Source organism: Hyla sarda, chromosome 8, assembly GCF_029499605.1.
Source record: "Hyla sarda isolate aHylSar1 chromosome 8, aHylSar1.hap1, whole genome shotgun sequence".
NCBI lineage: Eukaryota > Metazoa > Chordata > Amphibia > Anura > Hylidae > Hyla > Hyla sarda.
In genome coordinates this window covers 204,850,600-204,860,754 of record NC_079196.1, presented here as the reverse complement: position 1 = coordinate 204,860,754, position 10,155 = coordinate 204,850,600, and the positions used below count along the sequence as shown (strand labels likewise).

Genomic DNA, 10,155 nt, shown 5'->3' with positions numbered 1-10,155 from the left:
CCTGTACAGTTAATGATGAATTATGGGAACCTCTGCCAGAAAAATCACCAACCCCACCCCCAACTACTAGAAGATTCCCCCATAGATTATTATTATTCCTCATGGCTTTAGGCTATGACCAGGGCTGACCATAGGGATGTGGGTCCTGCACTATGGCACCAGGGGTATCTCTTGATCTTACTGATGGAGGTGCCCTGATGTCCCTCACACCTGAAGCTTGAACCCTAGATACCATAATAGGTGCCCAAACCTATGGAAACAACTGAACGAAACACAACTTCTGTCCCTAGTTTATTGATTTGTCTATTTGGATGATATGTAGGAAACTATCTGGCAGTGCAATTTGGACAATTTATGTTATGTGGGCACTTTATGTTGCCATTATTTGGGCCTCATAGGGTACACAATAAGGGTGTACGCCAATAGGTCCCTCTGACTGCACAGGGCACCATACAAGCTAAGGCCAAATCTGTCACTCATGATGCCAGCATCACCATGTATACGGCAGAGCAGGTCTATGGACCACTGGCAGGCACCTGCCGGCTCGATGACATCACCGGACCTGCACACGACCAACTGCCGTTTACTTTCAACCTGTCGACCGAAGTGACCAGACCGAAGTCTACAGAGCGAAAGAAATGGCGTCCACTGGACACGATGGAGATGGCGGAGAGAGGAGGAGAGGAGGCGAAAAGAGGAAGAGGGAAGAGGAGTCAAGCAAGACTGGATTGGAGGAGATGAGGAAGAAGAGGAGAGGAGCTGAGGATGGAGGATTGGAGGATGAGGAGCCAAGACCTGGGAGCAGCCAAGACCCTGTAACATCCAGCCCCTACCCCCGGCTTACCATCAGCCGCTTCAACATCCACCAGATCTTGGGTAGGGGCAACTTTGGCAAAGTAAGTTTTATAAGTTATTTCATTTTAATCTTTCTGGGGGAGCTTTATTAAAACTTATCAAAGGAACAATAGGGCAGTTGCCATAGCAACCAATCAGATTTTATTTATTAGAGTCCTTTTTTTCAATGAAAGCAGCAATCTGATTGGTTGCTATGGACAACTGCTCCCCTGATTTGGTACACACGGTTTGAACAATGTTTCTCTAAATTTCCATTTGATCCCTATGTGTTGTTCCCTGGTATCAGCCAGTTCAGGCCATGTAGATGGTAAGTGCAGTTTTCTTCCATGGAATAACAGACAGGAAATCTAGAAACTTCTGTGCACCCCATGACCGCTGCTTCATGTCCCATAGGTCCACTGCCTTCTTATCACCATAGTGGGGTCTAAGGATATAAAGGGGTCTTCTGAATCGTCTGTGGTGAGGGGGGATTGTTTATCTCCATGTCCTGGTCCATATAGGCTGCTATAAGGACACAATACATACATTCACCTCTATAGCTTCAATACAACCTTACAGTAGCCTATTTAGGCCTGGAGATGAGAACTACACCAATCCCAACCAACCCCAAAAGGTGTCCACAGCTTGTTTCATGTATTCCTACAGTTGTAAGAAAAAGTAAGTGAACCTTGACAACAAATAAAATGTGGTGTGATGGAGGAATGCGCCATAATCTCCTATAAACCTTTTTTTTTGCAGCTCCAAGATGCATTTGGTGAAGGTGACTGTTGCTAAAGGGGGGTTCACTTACTTTTTCTGCCTGCACTGTGGATGTTTACTCATTGTACTCAATAAAAGACATGAACAATACAACTGTTTGTATATTCTCAATTTTGTTACAATGGGGGAGATTCATTCATGCAAGGGAATGGATACTAGATTTATAGGGACAGAACATTGATCCAGGGATTTATTCTGATGCCATATTGGAGTCGGGAAGGAATTTTTACCTCTAGTATGAGGGTTTTTTGCCAATTCAATAGGGACTCATTAGGGTGATAGGTTGAACTTTTTTCAACCTTATGAACTATGGGGGAGATTTATCAAAACCTGTCTGGAGGAAAAGTTGACCAGTTGCCCATAGCAACCAATCAGATTGCTTCTCTAATATCCCAGAGGCCTTTTCAAAAATGAAAGAAGCGATCTGATTGGTTGCTATGGGCAACCGGACAACTTTTCCTCTGCAGGTATTGATGAATTTCCCCTAATGTGTTTGTTTATATCTGTGACTTAGATAAAATCAGATAATATTTTATAAGTAAATAACGCAGGGGTTCACTTACTTTTTCTTGCAACTGTATATGAAAATAGTGGGATATCTCATAGAGCAGGGTACTCACCTACTTTTAGTACAGGTCACTTACCCCGGTCTGTTGTCAGGTGAAGGTCTGAGTAGTACAGAGATTTATCAAAACCTGTATAGAGGGAGATCGTTGCAGTTGCCTATAGCAACCAATCAAATTGCTTCTTTCATTTCTATGAAAGGAGCGATCTCATTGGTTGCTAAGGGCAACTGCACAACTCTTCTTCTACATAGGTTTGGATTAATCTCCCATAATGTTGTCTTGTTAATTTCTGTAACCAATGTTAAATTCCTTACATGTGGGGGACATGGTGACAGTGGAGGAATGGTAACAGGGGGGGCATGTGACAATGGGGACATGATGACAGTGGGGCATGGTGACAGGGGGCCATAGAGGCAGTGAGGGAACATGGTGACAGGGGGGACGTGGTTTTAGTGAAGGAAATGGTGACATTGTGGACATGGTGACCGGGGGCCATAGAGGCAGTGAGGGAACATGATGACAGTGGGGACATGATGACAGTGGGGCATAGTGACAGTGGGGACATGGTTTTAGTGAAGGAAATGGTGACAGTGGGGAATATGGTGACAGGGTGGATATGGTGGCAGTGGGGAATATGGTGACAGTGGGGGGGGGTATAAAGGGCAGTGGGGTATATGGTGACAGTAGGGGGTATAAAGGCAGTGGGGAATATGGTGACAGTGGGGGGTATAAAGGGCAGTGGGGAATATGGTGACAGTGGGGGGTATAAAGGCAGTGGGGAATATGGTGACAGTGGGGGGTATAAAGGCAGTGGGGAATATGGTGACAGTGGGGGGTATAAAGGGCAGTGGGGAATATGGTGACAGTGGGGGGTATAAAGGCAGTGGGGAATATGGTGACAGTGGGGGGTATAAAGGGCAGAGGGAATATGGTGACAGTGGGGAATAAAGAGACAGTGTGAGGTAGAGATAGAATTGATCCAGCACATAAGGATATTCCCCCTTACCCAGGAGGAGAAGCGGCCCTCTAATTAGGCCTCGCGGCTGCCTAAGTCGTATAATTAGCTCGTTCCCGCAGAATGACATATATAAATGTCATGATGTGCAGGTAGTTAGTGCATTTATATATGTCATGCAGTTAACCCAGCGATGCGCGGCATTGCACGGGTTAACTGGCTGAAGTCCCGCTATCACCAGCGGAGGACAATTTCTGCAAGCCCCCCCAGGACCATCTGTGGATGGTCATGGTCAGCGATCACTGTGATTGGTCCCTTTGGACCAATCACAGTGATCGCTGACTGGGGGGGTTAAAGTTCAGATACCCCTGCTCTGCCCGCCCCTAGAAGTCGGGCAGAGCGGGGGAAGAGGATCCCGGGAGCTGCGGGGGGCCGCGGCACATACCTTCGAAGGGACCGTTGAGACGGTGCGGCAGTAAGGGCCGGGGACCGGCGACAGGCACACGTGGAAGCAGCGGCGGCAGGCAAGTGGAAGCAGCAGTGAACATCACCGTAAAGTGATATTCACTACTGCTTCTAGGAGTTTCAAAACTACAACTCCCAGCATGCCCAGACAGCCTTTGGCTATCTGGGAATGCTAGAAGTTGTAGTTTTGCAACATCTGGAGGGCTGCAGTTTGTGCTCTTCCAATCTGTGCTCTTCCAGATGTTGCAAAACTACAACTTTCAGCATGCCCAGACAGTCGAGGCAGGCTGGGAGTTCTAGTTCTGTAACACCTGGCCCTTCAGATGTTGCCGAACTACAAATCCCAGCATGCCTGGGCAGTCTGGGCATGCTTGGAGTTGAAGTTTTGCAACAGCTGGAGGCACACGGGTTGGGAAACACTGAGTTAGGAAACAATGTTTCCCAACCAGTGTGCCTCCAGCTGTTGCAAAACTAAAACTCCTAGCATGCCCAGACAGCCTAAGTGCATGCTGGGAGTTGTAGTTTTGCAACAACTGGAGAACAGTTGGGAGACCGCAAAGTAGTGGTGACAAACTGTAGCCCTCCAGATGTTGCAAAACTTCAACACCAAGCATGCCCAGACATGCTGGGATTTGTAGTTCGGCAACATCTGAAGACGCAGATGTTACAAAACTACAACTCCCAGCATTCCTGGACTGTCTGGGCATGCTGGGAGTTGTAGTTTTGCAACATCTGGAATAGCACAAATTGAAGACCACTGCACACTGGTCCCAAAACTGTGGCCCTCCAGATGTTGCAAAACTACAACTCCCAGCATGCACTGACAGCCAAAAGGCATGCTGCGAGTTGTAGTTTTGCAACAGGTTTGCACAGGGTACATTCACATGGACGGGTTTACAGCGAGTCTCACACTGCAACTTGCTATGAACCCGCCCATGTGAATGTACCCTAAAAACACTACACTACACAAAATAAAAAGTAAAACACTACTTATACACATACCCCTACACAGTCCCCCCCTCCCCAATAAAAATGAAAAACCTCTGGTATGGCACTGTTTCCAAAACGGAGCCTCCAGCTGTTGCAAAAACATAACCACTGACTGTCCAGGCATGCTGGGAGTTTAGCAACAGCTGAAGGCACCCTGTTTGGGAATCACTGGCATAGAATACCCCTATGTCCATCCCTATGCAAATCCCTAATTCAGGCCTCAAATACGCATAGAGCTCTCTCACTTCGGAGCCCTGTCGTATTTCAAGGAAACAGTTTAGGACCACATATGGGGTATTCCCGTAATCAGGAGAAATTGCCAAACAATTTTTTTTTCTTCTCCTTTTACCCTTTATGAAAAGGTAAAGTTGGGGTCTACTCCAGCATGTTATTGTAAAACAAAAAAATTTTTTTACAGTAACTTGCTGGTGTTGCCCCATACTTTTTATTTTCACAAAAGGTAAAAGGGAAAAAAGACCCCCAAAATTTGTAACATAATTTCTACTGAGTACGGAAAAACCCTATATGTGGACGTATAATGCTCTGCGGGCGCACAACAAGGCTCAGGAGTGAGAGCGCCATGTACATTTGAGCTGATTTGCACAGGGTCACCCACATGTGACCCCATTTTGGAAACTACACACCTTAAGGAACATAACAAAGGGTATAATGAGCCTTAACTACCCACAGGTGTTTGAAGAATTTTCGTTGAAAATAAAAAATGTGTATTTTTTTCAATAAAATGCTGGTGTTATCCCAATTTTTTCATTTTCACAAAAGGAAATAGGAAAAAAGCCCCCCAAAACTTGTAACCCCATTTCTTCTGAGTATATAAATACCCCACGTGTGGATGTAAAGTGCTCTGTGGGCAAACTACAGGAGCACCATTTGGCTTTTGGAGAAGGAATTTAGATGGAATTGAAGGCCATGTGCGTTTTCAAAGCCCCCATGGTGGCAGAACGGTGGAACCTCCCCACATGTGACCCCATTTTGGAACTACACCCCTCACAGAATTTAATATGGGGTGCAGTGAGCATTTACACCCCACAGGTGTTTGACAGATTTTTGAAACAGTGGTCCGTGAAAATGAAAAATGTAATTTTTCATTTGCACAGCACACTGTTCCAGTGGGTGTAAATACTCACTGCACCCCTTATTACATTCTGTGAGGGGTGTAGTTTTTATTTTCTTCTTTTTATCGCGCATGGGGGGCCTCAGATTTATTTTCGCCTAAGGCCTCAAAAGTCTAGAGCCGCCTCTGCCCAGGAGATCACCAGCCAATAAATGCTTCCCTCTTCAGGCTGATCCGAGCACTCATTGGTTGTTTCCATGATTTTTTGAGCTTATAGAAACAACCAGTGAGCGCCCCCATCAAACTCATGAGGAAGAAGCTCATTGGTCAGTGCACTGATGCTCCTGAAGTCAGTGCCATGTTCCCAGCCCCAATGATGTGAATAGCAGATGGTTACTACAGAGCTGTGGCTGGGACAGAGCTTTGCTGAGCCATAGGTTCCTGGGTACTATCCAAGTGATCGACCACCCAGTCGTACAGATGTTTTTTAACCCCTATAGTGCAGGACCAAAAACTTTATTTGATTTTTTTTTACACTTATTTAAAGTCCCTAGGAGACTTCTATGAGCCATCTTAACATTCTATTGCCTATTGGTACAGTCTGACACAAATAGGCTCTATCAATAGAAGATAGGTACAATGGGTCCGTTCCGAGTGATTGCAGTAGAGGGGGTGACGCGAACCACTAACATACCATTGACACTTGCAACTACACCTTAGATACCATTGTCAACTTTGACATCAGTATCTAAAATGTTAATAACAGTGAGCAGTGATCACCACACACCAGTTATTAGCAGCAGCCTCTGGCAGCTAAAGTCAATCGGGGGCTGCCATCTATGGAGTGGGCTTGAGTCAGGTGCCCACTCCATACAACCTTACCTGATCCATGACGATCAGATCTGTCACGGGTTGGAAAGGGGTTAATGAGCCTTTTCCATTTGTTTTGTTCAGGTGGTCCTGGCATCAGTCCCCGGCCGAAACATCTACATGGCCGTCAAAATTATCAACAAGAGGGACAATGAGGATACCATCATGAGAGAGCGGCGGATACTCCAGGCGACCAGAGACTGTCCATTCATTTGCCACCTCTATGCCGCACATGAGTCTCTGGAACGCGTGTATTTCATCATGGAGTATCTGTCCGGTGGCAGCTTGAATAATCTGATCAGCATGTGCGGCAGCCTGAACATCGGCAATGTAAGGTAAGAATCCAGAATCCCAACACAACATGATCATAGGGAATTTCTAGGGAAAGATTTAGTGAGATGACTCTCTATTCTCGCCATCAGGTTCTACACAGCAGAGATGGTGTGTGCCCTCCAGTTCCTCCATGGACATAACATCGTCCACCGAGATCTAAAGCCACAAAACATCATGTTGGATGCAGAAGGCCACATCCGTATCATTGACCTGGGACTGGCCCAGGATGGGGTCACCTCCTCCAATAAGATCGATGGAGTGACAGGAACATTCTATTACATGGCCCCTGAGGTGCATCTCGGGAAGGACTATGGCACAGCAGTGGATTGGTGGAGCCTGGGGATTGTGGTGTCCATGATGGCAACAGGACGCTCCCCATTTTACATCGGCTTGTCCATGCAAAAGTCCTTCAAAGCCATCACAAAGAAGGAGCCCAAATTTCCACCTGGGCTGCATGCTGACTTGAAACATCTCATCATGAAGCTGCTGTGCAAAGCTCCTGAGATGCGCCTGGGTGTGTGCGGTAACATCAGAGAGCATCCATTCTTTTCCATCATTGGCTGGGAGGAACTGGAGGAGAGGAGAGCAGAACCACCATGCATACCATTCCAGACAGTTCTGCAAAATAAACATCTGCAGTGGCCGGCGGACACCACAACCCTTCATCCCATGCTCGGCTTTGACTACCGGTCACCAAGCTGGGAAAGGTAAGATCCTCCTCCTCTGGGGTTAATGCTTATAAGATTATGTTCTTAGCTTGGGGTCATCATCTTTGTCCTTATCTTCTATCTCTGACAATGACTTTGTCTTCCCTTTAGGTGGAGGAGGAGATGTGGACTGTGAAGGGATCCAATACCATCTGGTGAGTGTCCTCTATGCACACATAACACTTATATCAGTACATTATATGTGATGTCACATAACTGGATGGTTCAGTATAAGCTTTTAACATGTCTTATGTCTTGCAGGATGTGCCCACGGCTACTGCCCAGAACTGTCAGCCTCCTTACCCATGCCAACGTCTCTGCTGCTGTATGACACCTCAGCTGCCACAGAACATCATTCTCTCTCCGTACCATCTTTATGCCGCACTTATGTCATCTTGCTGCTGCCCCAGGACCTTGACTTGGCATCCTCCAATCCTGGGCTGGCATCTAACATCACTTCAGCCCGAAGACCATCTACGCCCCCCTGGAGCAGCCTGTGCTCAGTTTCCATCTGTGAATTCAGGAACAATAGCCGCTTGTAGGAGTCCTGGGGCGCTGAATCTATCAGAAAGGCTATCGTCCCTGAACTCACCTCAGCACAGGCTAGGTAAGTAGTGCACACACCACATCCACATCATGCACACTACATGATAGGTATAGGAACCCACACATAGACCACATAATAGGTATAGGCACCTACATATAGACCACATACATAGGGAGATTAGATATTGGCTTGATCCAGGGATTTATTCTGACCGCCATATTTGGGGTCGGGAAGGAATTTTTCTCCTTGATGAGACAATTGGCTCATTCCTCACAAGGGGTTTTCGCCTTCTTCTGAATCAACACAGCCATTAATAGGTTTAGTAACATAATGTAATATAATATAATATTACCCTAAAATTTACACAAATATAAACATTAGATTAGTACACATGCCTAAAAAATAATTTTATTTCTTTACTGTTATTCCCCAGCTCCCCCTAAATCATTTAGGTTAGGCATGGGCTTCTGATCCTGGGATTTATTCTGACCGCCATATTTGGGGTCGGGAAGGAATTTTCCCCCCTGATGAGACAATTGGCCTTTTCCTCACAGGGGGTTTTCGCCTTCCTCTGGATCAAAACAACCCGAAAAACAGATAAACAATATACACATACACACATATATAATAGTAGTCTTAATAATTATAAAACACAATCCTCTCTTACCCCTCCCCCATATCTATAAATAAATGTCTTCCTTTTGGCCCCCTACATCTTTGTGTGCTTGTCTTTATTTCCATCGGACGTCCATTTAATAAATGTTGTATTGGCTCCAATATTTTATTCACTCGGGAAGCTTCCACACATGTGGGCAAACGCATGCGTCTAAAATGTGTGTTCACACATGTGGCCTACATTATTGCGGTTTTGGACGCATGTGTCTTCCACCATGTGTGGACATAGCCTAACACTGTGGATCTTCATGGGTTGTCCAGTTACATGTAACAAAAAAGAAAATCATACATTTGTATATGTCAGATGTAAACCCTAAAGTTGGTGTAAACAGAACCTGAGGGGATTTTCAGCTCCACTCTACCTCTTGTTGATAAGCTATCACATCAGTTGCAGGAATCTTCAGTTTCCTTACAGCGCCTCCATAGGCGAAATTAAAGGGGTACTCCGGTGGAAAACTTTTTTTTTTTTAATCGATAGGTGCCAGAAAGTTTAACAGATTTGTAAATGACTTCTATTAAAAAAATATTTACCCTTCCAGTACTTTTTAGCAGCTGTATGCTACAGAGGAAATTCTTTTCTTTTTGAATTTCTTTTTTGTCTTGTCCACAGTGCTCTCTGATGACACCTCTGTCCATGTCAGGAACTTTCCAGAGCAGCATACGTTTGCTATGGGGATTTTCTCCTGCTCTAGACAGTTCCTGATATGGTCATCAGATGTCAGCAGAGAGCACTGTGGACAAGACAAAAAAGAAATTCAAAAAGAAAAGAATTTCCTCTGTAGCATACAGCTTCTAAAAAGAACAGGAAGGGTAAAGATTTTTTAATAGAAGTCATTTACAAATATGTTCCACAGGAGAAAATATTGACACGGCACCAAAAGCTCTACTTCAATCTTGCTGCTTTATTGCCACTGGCAAGGCTTACAATGAGGATACCCTACACCAACAACGGCGTAGAAGTATTCGTGGAGACAAGCCTCATCCTTGTAAACGGGTCCGCCCCTATTGCAAATCCCTAATTCAGGTCTCAAATGCGCATGGCGCTCTCTCAATTCAGAGCCCTGTCGTATTTCAAGGCAACAGTTTAGTGCCACATATGGGGTATCTCCGTACTTAGGAGAAATTGCATTACAAATTTTGGGGGGCATTTTCTCCTTTTACCTCTTATGAAAAGGAAAAGTTAGGGGCTATACCAGCATGTTAGTGTAAAAAAATAAACATTTGTACACTAACATTGCCACATGTTGCCTATACTTTTCATTTTCACAAGAGGTAAAAGGAGAAAAAGACCCCCAAAATTAGTAACGCAATCTTCTTCTGAAATACCCCATATGTGGACCTAAAATTCTCTGCGGGCGCAC

At 45.3% G+C, this 10,155-nt stretch overlaps 1 protein-coding gene across 1 annotated transcript; it reads left to right on the top strand.

Moving 5' to 3' along the window:
* Positions 1-563: 563 nt before the first annotated feature.
* On the top strand, positions 564-8,852 carry LOC130284104 (protein kinase C theta type-like). The gene is made up of 5 exons (XM_056534111.1): positions 564-896; positions 6,617-6,867; positions 6,955-7,572; positions 7,684-7,727; positions 7,834-8,852. Exons 1-4 carry the CDS (start codon positions 639-641, stop codon positions 7,706-7,708), a joined length of 1,152 nt encoding a protein of 383 aa, XP_056390086.1. The 5' UTR covers positions 564-638; the 3' UTR covers positions 7,709-7,727; positions 7,834-8,852.
* Positions 8,853-10,155: the final 1,303 nt, after the last annotated feature.

Excerpts from the sequence above, each read along its gene's own strand:
- LOC130284104 (XM_056534111.1), top strand. The coding sequence starts at position 639 with ATGGCGTCCACTGGACACGATGGAGATGGCGGAGAGAGGAGGAGAGGA. Across the intron at positions 897-6,616 it reads GTAGGGGCAACTTTGGCAAA|GTGGTCCTGGCATCAGTCCC; the intron begins GTAAGTTTTATA and ends TGTTTTGTTCAG. Across the intron at positions 7,573-7,683 it reads CGGTCACCAAGCTGGGAAAG|GTGGAGGAGGAGATGTGGAC; the intron begins GTAAGATCCTCC and ends TCTTCCCTTTAG.